The following is a 17461-nucleotide window of genomic DNA, read 5'->3' as shown; positions in this document are numbered from 1 at the left end:
TAGCATAAATAGCCACAACAGCGCCCTCATCCCCAACAGGTTAACAAACAGATCACTGACCATTTCGAATTCCACCATATCTTCTCCGCTATGCAATCTGGTTTCAGAGCTGGTCATGGGTGCACCTCAGCCACGCTCAAGGTTCTAAACTTCATCATAACCGCCATCGATAAGAGACATTACTGTGCAGCCGTATTCATCGACCTGGTCAAGGTTTTCGACCCTGTCAATCACCACATTCTTATCGGTAGACTCAACTGCCTTGGTTTCTCAAATGATTGCCTCGCCTGGTTCACCAACAACTTCTCTGATAGAGTTCAGTGTGTCAAATCGAAGGGCCTGTTGTCCAGACCTCTGGTAATCTCTATGGGGGTGCCACAGGGTTCAATTCTCGGGCCAACTCTTTTCTCTGTATATATCAACGATGTCGCTCTTGCTGCTGGTGATTCTCTGATTCACCTCTACGCAGACGACACCATTCTGTATACCTATGGCCCTTCTTTTAACTAACCTCCAGACGAGCTTCAATGACATACAACTCTCCTTCCGTGGCCTCCAACTGCTTTTGAATGCTAGTAAAAACCAAATGCATGCTTTTCAACCGTTCGCTGCCCGCACCCGCCCGCCCATCCAGCATCCCTACTCTGGACGGTTCTGACTTAGAATATGTGGACAATGACAAATACCTAGGTGTCTCGTTAGACTGTAAACTCTCCTTCCAGACTCACATTAAGCATCTCCAATCCAAAATTAAATCTAGAATCTGCTTCCTATTTCGCAACAAAGCCTCCTTCACTCATGCTGCTAAGCATACCCTCGTAAAACTGACTATCTTACCGATCCTTGACTTTAGCGATGTCATTTACAAAATAGCCCCCGACACTCTACTCAGCAAATTTAATGCAGTCTATCACAGTGCCATCCGTTTTGTCACCAAAGCCCCATATACTACCCACCACTGCGACCTGTATGCTCTCGTTGGCTGGCCCTCGCTTCATATTTGTTGCCAAACCCACTGGCTCCAGGTCATCTAGAAGTCTCTGCTAGGTAAAGCCCCGCCTTATCTCAGCTCACTGGTCACCATAGCAACATCCACCCGTAGCACACGCTCCAGCAGGTATATCTCTCTGGTCACCCTCAAAGCCAATTCCTACTTTGGTCGTCTTTCCTTCCAGTTCTCTGCTGCCAATGACGAACGAACTACAAAAATCTCTGAAGCTGGAGACTCATATCTCCCTCTCTAGCTTTAAGCACCAGCTGTCAGAGCAGCTCACAGATCACTGCACCTGTACACAGCCCATCTGTAAATAACTCATCCAACTACCTCATCCCCATATTGTTATTTATTTTTGCTCTTCTGCACCCCAGTATCTCTACTTGCACATCATCATCTGCACCTCTATCACTCCAGTGTTTAATGCTAAATTATAATTATTTTGCCAATATGGCCAATTTATTGCCTATTTATTACCTCCCTAATCTTACTTCTTACAAATTTGCTGTTTATATACACTGTATATAGACTTTTTATATTGTGTTATTGACTGTACGTTTGATTACTCCATGTGTAACTCTGTGTTGTTGTTTTTGTCGCACTGCTTTGCTTTATCTTGGCCAGGTCACAGTTGTAAATGAGTATTTGTTGTGAACTCTGTTGATGGAGGCTGCAGAGTCTTAAAACAAGGGGCAGCAGGGGGCCTAGTGGTTACCAGTGTACCGAAAGGTTGCAAGATCGAATACCCTGATGAGGTAAAAATCTGTCCTTCAGCCAATGACTGTTCCATCATTGAAAATACAAATTTGTTTTTAACTGACTTGTTAAATAAAGTACATGCAACTAACTAACTCTGTTGATGATCATCCTCTTGACTACAACCTTCCTTCTGTTGGTAGTAATGAAGCCTTTACAACTGATACTGTCAGCTGGTTCCAGTCAGTGGTGTCTGTATGTTCTCATGATAAACTAACTCTTGTTGTTGATAGTTCCAGTCAGTGGTGTCTGTATGTTCTCATGATAAACTAACTCTTGTTGTTGATAGTTCCAGTCAGTGGTGTCTATATGTTCTCATGATAAACTAACTCTTGTTGTTGATAGTTCCAGTCAGTGGTGTCTGTATGTTCTCATGATAAACTAACTCTTGTTGTTGATAGTTCCAGTCAGTGGTGTCTATATGTTCTCATGTACAACTAACTCTTGTTGTTGATAGTTCCAGTCAGTGGTGTCTATATGTTCTCATGATAAACTAACTCTTGTTGTTGATAGTTCCAGTCAGTGGTGTCTGTATGTTCTCATGATAAACTAACTATTGTTGTTGATGGTTCCAGTCAGTGGTGTCTGTATGTTCTCATGATAAACTAACTCTTGTTGTTGATAGTTCCAGTCAGTGGTGTCTGTATGTTCTCATGATAAACTAACTCTTGTTGTTGATGGTTCCAGTCAGTGGTGTCTGTATGTTCTCATGATAAACTAACTCTTGTTGTTGATAGTTCCAGTCAGTGGTGTCTGTATGTTCTCATGATAAACTAACTCTTGTTGTTGATAGTTCCAGTCAGTGGTGTCTGTATGTTCTCATGATAAACTAACTCTTGTTGTTGATAGTTCCAGTCAGTGGTGTCTGTATGTTCTCATGATAAACTATCTCTTGTTGTTGATAGTTCCAGTCAGTGGTGTCTGTATGTTCTCATGATAAACTAACTCTTGTTGTTGATAGTTCCAGTCAGTGGTGTCTGTATGTTCTCATGATAAACTAACTCTTGTTGTTGATAGTTCCAGTCAGTGGTGTCTGGATGTTCTCATGATAAACTAACTCTTGTTGTTGATAGTTCCAGTCAGTGGTGTCTGTATGTTCTCATGACAAACTAACTCTTGTTGTTGATAGTTCCAGTCAGTGGTGTCTGTATGTTCTCATGATAAACTGACTGTTACTCTGTTGATGGTCAAGGCTGCAGCGTCTAAAGAGAAGTACATGATAAACTGACTCTAACTCTGTTGTGGAAACTTCACACCTCTCTGTTGCTGATGCTGTTGATGGAGGTTAAGGCTGCAGCGTCTAAAGATAAGTGTGTTGGTGTGAAAAGGGAAGGATTGAGAGAGAAGATAAGAGAAAGGAGAAGTAAAGAGATGGACTGACAGGGTTGTGGTTATTCACCGCTGCTAAAGAGAGCATCTTTTTCCATCCACCATGACGTTCTGATGAACAGGGTCACTAGGTAAAGAGAGAGGAGAGAGAGATGAGTGAGGGACAGAGGAGCTGATCCAGTCTACTGCAGTGAAGACCTCCAACACCACTGGAACAGTTATACACCCCAACAGGTCTCAGTGTTTAATGTGTAGTTAGATACATTTATACACCCAACAGGCCTCAGTGTTTAATGTGTAGTTAGATACATTTATACACCCCAACAGGTCTCAGTGTTTAATGTGTAGTTAGATACATTTATACACCCCAACAGGTGTCAGTGTTTAATGTGTAGTTAGATACATTTATACACCCCAACATACAGTCCAATTATAATGACTGATTCAACCAGGTGTTTGACTGGTGTTTTAAGTGTTTAGAACTCTGAATGTACATCATACCGAATACGTAGGTTACCATAGAGACTAAAATAGACCCTGTAGACAACAAAGAGGAGGGGGGAGGAGGGGGGGGGGGGCAGAAAGAAGGAGGTACATGAATACATGTCTGTACAACCTCAAACAGACACAGCCACAGATCTACTGTTCTGATAAGTTTATTTGTCTGTGTACTGGTGGTGTGAATCATCATGTTATACTGTTTAAATGTCAAATGCCTTTCACATCCTTCAGTCAGTCAGTCTTTCTCTCTCTCTCTCTCTCTCTCTCTCTCTCTCTCCCTCTCATCTCTCATCTCTCAATTCAATTCAATTTCAAAGGGCTTTATTAGGGTTTGGGAAACATGTGTTTGCATTGCCAATGTCATATTATGTATATATACACTGTTGTAATGATGTGCAAATAGTTAAAGTATAAAAGGGAAAATAAGTAAACATAAATATGGGTTGTATTTACAATGGTGTTTGTTCTTCACTGGTTGCCCTTTTCTTGTGGCAACAGGTCACAAATCTTGCTGCTGTGACGGCACACTGTGGTATTTCATCCAATAGATATGGGAGTTATTCAAAATTGGATTTGTTTTTTTCGAATTCTTTGTGGATCTGTGTAATCTGAGGGAAATATGTGTCTCTAATATGGCCATACATTTGGCAGGAGGTTAGGAAGTGCAGCTCAGTTTCCACCTGATTTTGTGGGTCATGTGCACATAGCTTGTCTTCTTTTGAGAGCCAGGTCTGCCTACAGCTTTCTCGATGGCAAGGCTCATTGAGTCTGTACATAGTCAAAATTTGTGTTGGTCACAGTGGTCAGGTATTCTGCCACTGTGTACTCTCTGTTTAGGGCCAAAATTTTCTCAGTTTTATTGTTAATTCTTTCTAATGTGTCAAGTAATTATATTTTTTGTTTTCTCATGATTTGGTTGGGTCTGTTTGTGTTGCTGTCCTGGGGCTCTGTTTGTGTTTGTGAACAGAGCCCCAGGACCAGCTTGCTTAGGGGACTCTTCTCCAGGTTCATCTCTCTTTAGGGGATGGATTTGTTATGGAAGGTTTGGGAATCGCTTCATTTTAGGTGGTTGTAATGGCTCTTTTCTGTATTTTGATAATTAACGGGTATCGGTACACAGAGGATATTTTTGCACAATTCTGCATGCAGAGTCTCAGTTTTGTGTTTGTCCCATTAAGTGAACTATCAGACCGCAGACCTCACAAACTTGAATGTCAATGGGTTCTATAACTTATTCAAGTATTTTTATCATAATTGGAATGTCGAATTTCATGTTCCTTTTGATGGCATAGAAGGCCCTCAGATCATTCACAGCTTTGTGGAAGTTACCTGTTTAGAAAAAAGGAGTTATTTACATTTACATTTAAGTCATTTAGCAGACGCTCTTATCCAGAGCGACTTACAAATTGGTGCATTCACCTTATGACATCCAGTGGAACAGCCACTTTACAATAGTGCATCTAAATCTTTTAAGGGGGGGGGGGGGGGGTCAGAAGGATTACTTTATCCTATCCTAGGTATTCCTTAAAGAGGTGGGGTTTCAGGTGTCTCCGGAAGGTGGTGATTGACTCCGCTGTCCTGGCGTCGTGAGGGAGTTTGTTCCACCATTGGGGGGCCAGAGCAGCGAACAGTTTTGACTGGGCTGAGCGGGAACTGTACTTCCTCAGTGGTAGGGAGGCGAGCAGGCCAGAGGTGGATGAACGCAGTGCCCTTGTTTGGGTGTAGGGCCTGATCAGAGCCTGAAGGTACGGAGGTGCCGTTCCCCTCACAGCTCCGTAGGCAAGCACCATGGTCTTGTAGCGGATGCGAGCTTCAACTGGAAGCCAGTGGAGAGAGCGGAGGAGCGGGGTGACGTGAGAGAACTTGGGAAGGTTGAACACCAGACGGGCTGCGGCGTTCTGGATGAGTTGTAGGGGTTTAATGGCACAGGCAGGGAGCCCAGCCAACAGCGAGTTGCAGTAATCCAGACGGGAGATGACAAGTGCCTGGATTAGGACCTGCGCCGCTTCCTGTGTGAGGCAGGGTCGTACTCTGCGGATGTTGTAGAGCATGAACCTACAGGAACGGGCCACCGCCTTGATGTTAGTTGAGAACGACAGGGTGTTGTCCAGGATCACGCCAAGGTTCTTAGCGCTCTGGGAGGAGGACACAATGGAGTTGTCAACCGTGATGGCGAGATCATGGAACGGGCAGTCCTTCCCCGGGAGGAAGAGCAGCTCCGTCTTGCCGAGGTGCAGCTTGAGGTGGTGATCCGTCATCCACACTGATATGTCTGCCAGACATGCAGAGATGCGATTCGCCACCTGGTCATCAGAAGGGGGAAAGGAGAAGATTAATTGTGTGTCGTCTGCATAGCAATGATAGGAGAGACCATGTGAGGTTATGACAGAGCCAAGTGACTTGGTGTATAGCGAGAATAGGAGAGGGCCTAGAACAGAGCCCTGGGGGACACCAGTGGTGAGAGCATGTGGTGAGGAGACAGATTCTCGCCACGCCACCTGGTAGGAGCGACCTGTCAGGTAGGACGCAATCCAAGCGTGGGCCGCGCCGGAGATGCCCAACTCGGAGAGGGTGGAGAGGAGGATCTGATGGTTCACAGTATCGAAGGCAGCCGATAGGTCTAGAAGGATGAGAGCAGAGGAGAGAGAGTTAGCTTTAGCAGTGCGGAGCGCCTCCGTGATACAGAGAAGAGCAGTCTCAGTTGAATGACTAGTCTTGAAACCTGACTGATTTGGATCAAGAAGGTCATTCTGAGAGAGATAGCAGGAGAGCTGGCCAAGGACGGCACGTTCAAGAGTTTTGGAGAGAAAAGAAAGAAGGGATACTGGTCTGTAGTTGTTGACATCGGAGGGATCGAGTGTAGGTTTTTTCAGAAGGGGTGCAACTCTCGCTCTCTTGAAGACGGAAGGGACGTAGCCAGCGGTCAGGGATGAGTTGATGAGCGAGGTGAGGTAAGGGAGAAGGTCTCCGGAAATGGTCTGGAGAAGAGAGGAGGGGATAGGGTCAAGCGGGCAGGTTGTTGGGCGGCCGGCCGTCACAAGACGCGAGATTTCATCTGGAGAGAGAGGGGAGAAAGAGGTCAGAGCACAGGGTAGGGCAGTGTGAGCAGAACCAGCGGTGTCGTTTGACTTAGCAAACGAGGATCGGATGTCGTCGACCTTCTTTTCAAAATGGTTGACGAAGTCATCTGCAGAGAGGGAGGAGGGGAGGGGAGGGGGAGGAGGATTCAGGAGGGAGGAGAAGGTGGCAAAGAGCTTCCTAGGGTTAGAGGCAGATGCTTGGAATTTAGAGTGGTAGAAAGTGGCTTTAGCAGCAGAGACAGAAGAGGAAAATGTAGAGAGGAGGGAGTGAAAGGATGCCAGGTCCGCAGGGAGGCGAGTTTTCCTCCATTTCCGCTCGGCTGCCCGGAGCCCTGTTCTGTGAGCTCGCAATGAGTCGTCGAGCCACGGAGCGGGAGGGGAGGACCGAGCCGGCCTGGAGGATAGGGGACATAGAGAGTCAAAGGATGCAGAAAGGGAGGAGAGGAGGGTTGAGGAGGCAGAATCAGGAGATAGGTTGGAGAAGGTTTGAGCAGAGGGAAGAGATGATAGGATGGAAGAGGAGAGAGTAGCGGGGGAGAGAGAGCGAAGGTTGGGATGGCGCGATACCATCCGAGTAGGGGCAGTGTGGGAAGTGTTGGATGAGAGCGAGAGGGAAAAGGATACAAGGTAGTGGTCGGAGACTTGGAGGGGAGTTCCAATGAGGTTAGTGGAAGAACAGCATCTAGTAAAGATGAGGTCAAGCGTATTGCCTGCCTTGTGAGTAGGGGGGGAAGGTGAGAGGGTGAGGTCAAAAGAGGAGAGGAGTGGAAAGAAGGAGGCAGAGAGGAAAGAGTCAAAGGTAGACGTGGGGAGGTTAAAGTCGCCCAGAACTGTGAGAGGTGAGCCGTCCTCAGGAAAGGAGCTTATCAAGGCATCAAGCTCATTGATGAACTCTCCGAGGGAACCTGGAGGGCGATAAATGATAAGGATGTTCAACTCCTATAGAAACTATAGACTGTTTTCTATCCAATAATAACAATAATATGCATATTGTACGATCAAGAATTGAGTACGAGGCAGTTTAATTTGGAAATGTAAAAAAAAAAATAATGCTAACAGCTCCCCCTATTGACAAAAGGTTAAGCTTGAAAGGGCTGGTAACTGTGACAGCATGGAATTCAAAGGAGGCGATAAACAGATGGGTAAGGGGAGAAAGAGAGAATGACCACTTGGGAGAGATGAGGATCCCGGTGCCACCACCCCGCTGACCAGAAGCTCTCGGGGTGTGCGAGAACACGTGGGCGGACGAAGAGAGAGCAGTAGGAGTAGCAGTGTTATCTGTGGTGATCCATGTTTCCGTCAGTGCCAAGAAGTCGAGGGACTGGAGGGAAGCATAGGCTGAGATGAACTCTGCCTTGTTGGCCGCAGATCGGCAGTTCCAGAGGCTGCCGGAGACCTGGAACTCCACGTGGGTCGTGCGCGCTGGGACCACCAGGTTAGGGTGGCCGCGGCCACGCGGTGTGAAGCGTTTGTATGGTCTGTGCAGAGAGGAGAGAACAGGGATAGACAGACACATAGTTGACAGGCTACAGAAGAGGCTATGCTAATGCAAAGGAGATTGGAATGACAAGTGAACTACACGTCTCGAATGACCAAAGTCACCAAAACACACACGCAGACACACAAAAACACACATACACATTTTGTGTTTATGTGTGACTGTGTGCCTGTGTCTTTGGGTGAGGCTGTGTATGTGTGTTTTTGTGTGTCTGCGTGTGTGTTTTGGTGACTTTGGTTATTTTGAGCATCATGTTTCAATCTCAGCCACCAGTGCATCATGCGGGGTAGCCTAGTGGTTGGAGCGTTGGACTAGTAGCTGAAAGGTTGCAAGATCGAATCCCCGAGGTGAAAATCTGTCATTCTGCCACTGAACAAGGCAGTTAACCCTGTTCCTAGGCCGTCATTGACAATAAGAATATGTTCTTAACTGACTTGCCGAGTTAAGTATGGGTAAAATAAAAACAGAAAGTCGACTGTTCATTAAAAAGTTTAGAATTTGTTCTTAACTGACTTGTTAAATAAAGGTAAATTAAAAAATGCTATACTGTTTAAATATCAGCCACCAGACCATCATGGTATACTGTTTAAATGTCAGTCACCAGACCTGAGCATCATGTTATACTGTTAAAATGTCAGCCAGCAGACCAGAGCATCATGTTATACTGTTTAAATGTCAGCCACCAGACCAGAGCATCATGTTATACTGTTTAAATGTCAGCCACCAGACCAGAGCATCATGTTATACTGTTTAAATGTCAGACACCAGACAAAGCATCATGTTATACTGTTTAAATGTCAGCCACCAGACCAGAGCATCATGTTATACTGTTAAAATGTCAGCCACCAGACCAGAGCATCATGTTATACTGTTTAAATATCAGCCACCAGAGCATCATGTTATACTGTTTAAATGTCAGCCACCAGACCAGAGCATCATGTTATACTGTTAAATATCAGTCACCAGACCAGAGTATCATGTTATACTGTTTAAATATCAGCCACCAGACCAGAGTATCATGTTATACTGTTTAAATGTCAGCCACCAGACCAGAGCATCATGTTATACTGTTTAAACGTCAGCCATCAGAGCATCATGTTATACTGTTTAAATGTCAGCCACCAGACCAGAGCATCATGTTATACTGTTTAAATGTCAGCCACCAGACCAGAGCATCATGTTATACTGTTTAAATGTAAGCCACCAGACCAGAGCATCATGTTATACTGTTTAAATGTCAGCCACCAGACCAGAGCATCATGTTATACTGTTTAAATGTCAGCCACCAGACCAGAGCATCATGTTATACTGTTTAAATGTCAGCCACCAGACCAGAGCATCATGTTATACTGTTTAAATGTCAGCCACCAGACCAGAGCATCATGTTATACTGTTTAAATGTCAGCCACCAGACCAGAGAATCATGTTATACTGTTTAAATGTCAGCCACCAGATCAGAGCATCATGTTATACTGTTTAAATGTCAGCCACCAGAGCATCATGTTATACTGTTTAAATGTCAGCCTCCAGACCAGAGCATCATGCTATACTGTTTAAATGTCAGCCACCAGACCAGAGCATCATGTTATACTGTTTAAATGTCAGCCACCAGACCAGAGCACCATGCTATTGTGTTTAAATGTCAGCCACCAGAGCATCATGTTATACTATTTAAATGTCAGCCACCAGAGCTTCATGTTATACTGTTAAAATGTCAGCCACCAGAGCATCATGTTAAACTGTTTAAATATCAGCCACCAGACCAGAGCATCATGTTATACTGTTTAAATGTCAGCCACCAGAGCATCATGTTATACTGTTTAAATGTCAGACACCAGACAAAGCATCATGTTATACTGTTTAAATGTCAGCCACCAGACCAGAGCATCATGTTATACTGTATTAATGTCAGCCACCAGAGCATCATGTTATACTGTTTAAATGTCAGCCACCAGACCAGAGCATCATGTTATACTGTTTAAATGTCAGCCACCAGACCAGAGCATCATGTTATACTGTTTAAATGTCAGCCACCAGACAAAGCATCATGTTATACTGTTTAAATGTCAGCCACCAGAGCATCATGTTATACTGTTTAAATGTCAGCCACCAGACCAGAGCATCATGTTATACTGTATTAATGTCAGCCACCAGAGCATCATGTTATACTGTTTAAATGTCAGCCACCAGACCAGAGCATCATGTTATACTGTTTAAATGTCAGCCACCAGACCAGAGCATCATGTTATACTGTTTAAATATCAGCCAACAGACAAAGCATCATGTTATACTGTTTAAATGTCAGCCACCAGACCAGAGCATCATGTTATACTGTTTAAATGTCAGCCACCAGACCAGAGCATCATGCTATTGTGTTTAAATGTCAGCCACCAGAGCAGAGCATCATGTTATACTGTTTAAATGTCAGCCACCAGACCAGAACATCATGTTATACTGTTTAAATGTCAGCCACCAGACCAGAGCATCATGCTATTGTGTTTAAATGTCAGCCACCAGAGCATCATGTTATACTATTTAAATGTCAGCCACCAGAGCTTCATGTTATACTGTTAAAATGTCAGCCACCAGAGCATCATGTTAAACTGTTTAAATATCAGCCACCAGACCAGAGCATCATGTTATACTGTTTAAATGTCAGCCACCAGAGCATCATGTTATACTGTTTAAATGTCAGACACCAGACAAAGCATCATGTTATACTGTTTAAATGTCAGCCACCAGACCAGAGCATCATGTTATACTGTATTAATGTCGGCGACCAGAGCATCATGTTATACTGTTTAAATGTCAGCCACCAGACCAGAGCATCATGTTATACTGTTTAAATGTCAGCCACCAGACCAGAGCATCATGTTATACTGTTTAAATGTCAGCCACCAGAGCATCATGTTATACTGTTTAAATGTCAGCCACCAGACCAGAGCATCATGTTATACTGTTTAAATGTCAGCCACCAGACCATAGCATCATGTTATACTGTTTAAATGTCAGCTACCAGACCAGAGCATCATGCTATACTATTTAAATGTCAGCCTCCAGAGCATCATGCTATACTGTTAAATATCTGCCACCAGACCAGAGCATCATGTTATACTGTTTAAATGTCAGCCACCAGACCAGAGCATCATGTTATACTGTTTAAATGTCAGCCACCAGAGCATCATGTTATACTGTTTAAATGTCAGCCACCAGACCAGAGCATCATGTTATACTGTTTAAATGTCAGCCACCAGAGCATCATGTTATACTGTTTAAATGTCAGCCACCAGACCAGAGCATCATGTTATACTGTTTAAATGTCAGCCTCCAGAGCATCATGTTATACTGTTTAAATGTCAGCCACCAGACCAGAGCATCATGTTATACTGTTTAAATGTCAGTCACCAGAGCATCATGTTATACTGTTTAAATGTCAGCCACCAGACCAGAGCATCATGTTATACTGTTTAAATGTCAGCCACCAGACCAGAGCATCATGTTATACTGTTTAAATGTCAGCCACCAGACCAGAGCATCCTGTTATACTGTTTAAATGTCAGACACCAGACCAGAGCATCATGTTATACTGTTTAAATGTCAGACACCAGACCAGAGCATCATGTTATACTGTTTAAATGTCAGCCACCAGACCAGAGCATCATGTTATACTGTTTAAATTTCAGACACCAGACCAGAGCATCATGTTATACTGTTTAAATGTCAGACACCAGACCAGAGCATCATGTTATACTGTTTAAATGTCAGCCACCAGACCAGAGCATCATGTTATACTGTTTAAATTTCAGACACCAGACCAGAGCATCATGTTATACTGTTTAAATGTCAGCCACCAGACCAGAGCATCATGTTATACTGTTTAAATGTCAGCCACCAGACCAGAGCATCATGTTAAACTGTTTAAATGTCAGCCACCAGACCAGAGCATCATGTTATACTGTTTAAATGTCAGCCACCAGACCAGAGCATCATGTTACATGTTACAAAACAACATCATAACAGAACATGCATTATCATTCATAACAAACACAACATGCTACATATTCATAACAAACACAACATGCTACATCATTCATAACAAACACAACATGCTACATCATTCATAACACAACATGCTACATCATTCACAACAAACACAACATGCTACATCATTCAGAAACAAACACAACATGCTACATCATTCAGAAACAAACACAACATGCTACATCATTCATAACAAACACAACATGCTACATCATTCATAACAAACACAACATGATAAAATGATTATAACACAAGACGCTATATCGTTCATAACACAACATGATTCATCATTAACTACTTACCTAACATGGTAGATGAGCCAAAGTGGGTGGGGTTATATCCTGTCTGGTTGGCCCTGTCCGGGGGTATCCTCGGACAGGGAAACAGCGTCCCCCGACCCCTCCTGTCTCAGCCTCCAGTATTTATGCTGCAGTAGTTTATGTGTCGGGGGGCTAGGACCAGTCTGTTATATCTGGAGTACTTCTCCTGTCTTTTCCGGTGTCCTGTGTGAATTTATGTACAATCCCTTCTAATTCTCTCTCCCTCCCCTCCCGGAGCCCTGGGACCAAGCCTGAGGACTACCTGGCATGATGACTCCTTGCTGTCCCCAGTCCACCTGGTCGTGCTGCTGCTCCAGTTTCAACTGTTCTGCCTGCAGCTATGGAACCCTGACCTGTTCACCGGACGTGCTACCTGTCCCAGACCTGCTGGTTTCAACTCTCTAGAGACAGCAGGAGCGGTAGAGATACTCCGAACGATCGGCTATGAAAAGCCAACTGACATTTACTCCTGAGGTGCTGACCTGTTGCACCCTCTACAACCACTGTGATTATTATTATTTGACCCTGCTGGTCATCTGTGAACGTTTGAACATCTTGGCCATGTTCTGTTATAATCTCCACCCGGCACAGCCAGAAGAGGATAGGCCACCCCTAAGAGCCTGGTTCCTCTCTAGGTTTCTTCCTAAGTTCCTGCCTTTCTAGGGAGTTTTTCCTAGCCACCTTGCTTCTACACCTGCATTGCTTGCTGTTTGGGGTTTTAGGCTGGGTTTCTGTACAGCACTTTGTGACATCAGCTGATGTAAAAAGGGCTTTATAAATACATTTTGATTGATTGATTAATTGATGGTTAGAGGTCAATCCTCTCAGATCTACAGTAGTGAATGATAGTAGGGGTTAGAGGTCAATCCTCTCAGATCTACAGTAGTGACTGATAGTAGGGGTTAGAGGTCAATCCTCTCAGATCTACAGTAGTGAATGATAGTAGGGGTTAGAGGTCAATCCTCTCAGATCTACAGTAGTGACTGATAGTAGGGGTTAGAGGTCAATCCTCTCAGATCTACAGTAGTGACTGATAGTAGGGGTTAGAGGTCACTCCTCTCAGATCTAGAGTAGTGACTGATAGTAGGGGTTAGAGGTCAATCCTCTCAGATCTACAGTAGTGACTGATAGTAGGGGTTAGAGGTCACTCCTCTCAGATCTACATTAGTGACTGATAGTAGGGTTAGAGGTCACTCCTCTCAGGTCCACAGTAGTGACTGATAGTAGGGGTTAGGGGTCAATCCTCTCAGATCTACAGTAGTGACTGAGAGTAGGGTTAGAGGTCAATCCTCTCAGAATAACACAGTTTAACGGACATGACCCGGGGGGGGAGGAGTTGTAATGAAGAAATAAACAGTGGTAGAGGAAGTATAGACACGATGTTAATCAACTCTCTCTTCCTCTGTTTCATCACCTAGTCAATACTCTCAGATCTATAGAAATATACAGTGGTAGAGGAAGTATAGACAAGATAATCTACTCTCTCTGTTTCATCACCTAGTCAATGCTCTCAGATCTATAGAAATATACAGTGGTAGAGGAAGTATAGACAAGATAATCTACTCTCTCTGTTTCATCACGTAGTCAATACTCTCAGATTTATAGAAATATACAGTGGTAGAGGAGGTATAGACAAGATAATCTACTCTCTCTGTTTCATCACCTAGTCAATACTCTCAGATCTATAGAAGTATACAGTGGTAGAGGACGTATAGACAAGATAATCTACTCCCTCTGTTTCATCACCTAGTCAATGCTCTCAGATCTATAGAAATATATAGTGGTAGAGGAGGTATAGACAAGATAATCTACTCTCTCTGTTTCATCACCTAGTCAATACTCTCAGATCTATAGAAATATACAGTGGTAGAGGAGGTATAGCCAAGATAATCTACTCCCTCTGTTTCATCACCTAGTCAATACTCTCAGATCTATAGAAATATACAGTGGTAGAGGAGGTATAGACAAGATAATCTACTCTCTCTGTTTCATCACCTAGTCAATACTCTCAGATCTATAGAAATATACAGTGGTAGAGGAGGTATAGACAAGATAATCTACTCTCTCTGTTTCATCACCTAGTCAATGCTCTCAGATCTATAGAAATATACAGTGGTAGAGGAGGTATAGACAAGATAATCTACTCTCTCTGTTTCATCACCTAGTCAATGCTCTCAGATCTATAGAAATATACAGTGGTAGAGGAGGTATAGCCTCTTCCTCGGTTTCATCATGTCGTCAGCAGGGCCTTGTGTGTATGTGTTCTTCAGAACAGGAAGTAGAAGGTAAGGTCTATACATCTATAAGTGGAGATCACAGAGTCTCACTCAGCAGCAAGACAGGATGGAACTCACACCACTCTGCTGGCTACTCTGTAAGTACCCTCTCTCTCGCTCTCTGTGTGTGTGTGTGTGTGTGTGTGTGTGTGTGTGTGTGTGTGTGTGTGTGTGTGTGTGTGTGTGTGTGTGTGTGTGTGTGTGTGTGTGTGTGTGTGTGTGTGTGTGTGTGTGTGTGTGTGTGTGTGTGTGTAGCGGCAGGTGAGATGGAACATCTGTCTTATAATCTGTGATTATCTGTTTAATATAGTTTCACAACTGTATGGTTTAATATCAATATAGTTTAATATCTATATGGTTCAATATCTATATAGTTTAATATCTGGGGAGTTTAATATATATGTGGTTTAAAATCGATATGGTTTAATATCTATATGGTTTAATATCTGTATAGTTTAATAACTATGTAGTTTAATATCTATATGGTTTAATATCTATATGGTTTAATATCTATATAGTTTAATATCTATATAGTATAATATCTATATAGTTTAATATATATGTGGTTTAATATCTATATGGTTTAATATCTGTATAGTTTAATATCTGTATAGTTTAATATCTATATAGTATAATATCTATATAGTTTAATATATATGTGGTTTAATATCTATATTGTTTAATATCTATATGGTTTAATATCTGTATAGTTTAATATCTATATAGTTTAATATATATGTGGTTTAATATATATGTTGTTTAATATCTATATTGTTTAATATATATGTGGTTTAATATCTGTATAGTTTAATATCTATATGGTTTAATATCTGTATAGTTTAATATCTATATTGTTTAATATATGTATAGTTTAATATCTATATAGTTTAATATCTGTATGGTTTAACATCTATATGGTTTAATATCTATATAGTTTAATATATATGTGGTTTAATATCTATATGATTTCATATCTGTATAGTTTAATATCTGTATGGTTAATTATCTATATAGTTTAATATCTGTATGGTTTAACATCTATATGGTTTAATATCTATATAGTTTAATATATATGTGGTTTAATATCTATATGGTTTAATATCTATATGGTTTAATATCTGTATAGTTTAATATCTGTATGGTTTAATATCTATATAGTTTAATATCTGTGTGGTTTAACATCTATATGGTTTAATATCTACATAGTTTAATATCTGTATAGTTTAATGTCTGTATGATTTAATGTCAATGTATATAGTTAAATATCTATATAGTTTAATATCTATATAGTTGAATATCTGCATGGTTTAATATCTATGTATATAGTTAAATATCTATATAGTTTAATATCTATATAGTTTAATATCTGCATGGTTTAATATCTATATAGTTTAATATCTATATAGTTTAACATCTATTGTATATAGTTTAATATCTGTATTGTTTAATATCTATATAGTTTTATATCTATATAGTTTAATATCAATATATTTTAATATCTATATGGTTTAATATCTATATAGTTAATATCTATATAGTTTAACATCTATTGTATATAGTTTAATATCTGTATAGTTTAATATCTATATAGTTTAATATCAATATATTTTAATATCTATATGGTTTAATATCAGTATGGTTTAATATATATGTATATAGTTAAATATCTATATAGTTTAATATCTATATAGTTTAATATCTGCATGGTTTAATATCTATGTATATAGTTTAATATCTATATAGTTATATATCTATATAGTTAAATATCTAATTTGTAAGTCGCTCTGGATAAGAGCGTCTGCTAAATGACTTAAATGTAAATGTAAATGTAAATCTACATATATTAATATCTATATGGTTTAATATCTATATAGTTTAATATCTATATGGTGTAATATCTATATAGTTTAAAAGCTATATGGTTTAATATCTGTATGGTTTAATATCTACACTACTGATCAAAAGGTTTAGATTGGTTGCATAATCAGCTTACACAGCTCTGACACACACACTTACCAGTCATGCTACCATGGGTCTTTTCACAGTTCCCAGTTCAAGAACAAATTAAAGGAAACGTACAATATTATACATCATACATTATACAGCCATGAATGCATGGAACTCTCATCTTATATAGCACAAGTGAAACCTGGTTTTCCAAAAACAAATAAAGCAACACCTCACGGCCTCTGTGACCTGTGTGTATGTACTGACATGTTTTTATTTTATTTCAGAACAACAGATCTTGTTAACCTTGTCAGGTCAGGGATTCGATATTGCTTTCAGTTACAAGTCCAATGCTCTAACCACTAGGTTGCCTGCCTAGTCTTAAGACACTCGCCTTGACCAGAGTTAGAGTTAGTTTTTATTAAATGTTTATGTTTTTTATTTCACCTTTATTTAACCAGGTAGGCCAGTTGAGAACAAGTTCTCATTTACAACTGCGACCTGGCCAAGATTAACACTGGTAACCATTAGGCTCCCTGCTGCCCCTTGTTTTAAGACTCTGCAGCCTTGACCTCCATCAACAGAGTTCACAACAAATACTCATTTACAACTGTGACCTGGCCAAGATAAATCAAAGCAGTGCGACAAAAACAACAACACAGAGTTACACATAAACAAACATTCAATAACACAACATAAAAATATATGTCAGTGTAAAT

General features: G+C 41.3%; 2 protein-coding genes across 3 annotated transcripts in view; both read right to left on the bottom strand.

Annotated features, from left to right (window-relative positions):
• LOC139561632 (Fc receptor-like protein 5) overlaps positions 1-17461 on the bottom strand; it is a gene marked incomplete in the record, with an annotated part of 1233720 nt that overhangs the window by 1001346 nt on the left and 214913 nt on the right.
• The window catches only part of LOC139561637 (low affinity immunoglobulin gamma Fc region receptor II-b-like), a 286052-nt gene continuing 271532 nt past the window's right edge, over positions 2942-17461 (bottom strand). For both annotated transcript variants that reach the window (XM_071378871.1, XM_071378876.1), the window contains one exon: positions 2942-3206. In XM_071378871.1, the coding sequence (XP_071234972.1) occupies positions 3155-3206 (52 nt within the window). In that variant the 3' untranslated portion in view covers positions 2942-3154. The remainder of the gene's footprint in view (positions 3207-17461) is intronic.

The sequence above is a fragment of the Salvelinus alpinus genome, chromosome 31 (genome assembly GCF_045679555.1).
Source record: "Salvelinus alpinus chromosome 31, SLU_Salpinus.1, whole genome shotgun sequence".
Classification (NCBI taxonomy): domain Eukaryota; kingdom Metazoa; phylum Chordata; class Actinopteri; order Salmoniformes; family Salmonidae; genus Salvelinus; species Salvelinus alpinus.
Note: the sequence above shows the minus strand (reverse complement) of the source record. Positions and strands in the feature narration are given on the sequence as shown.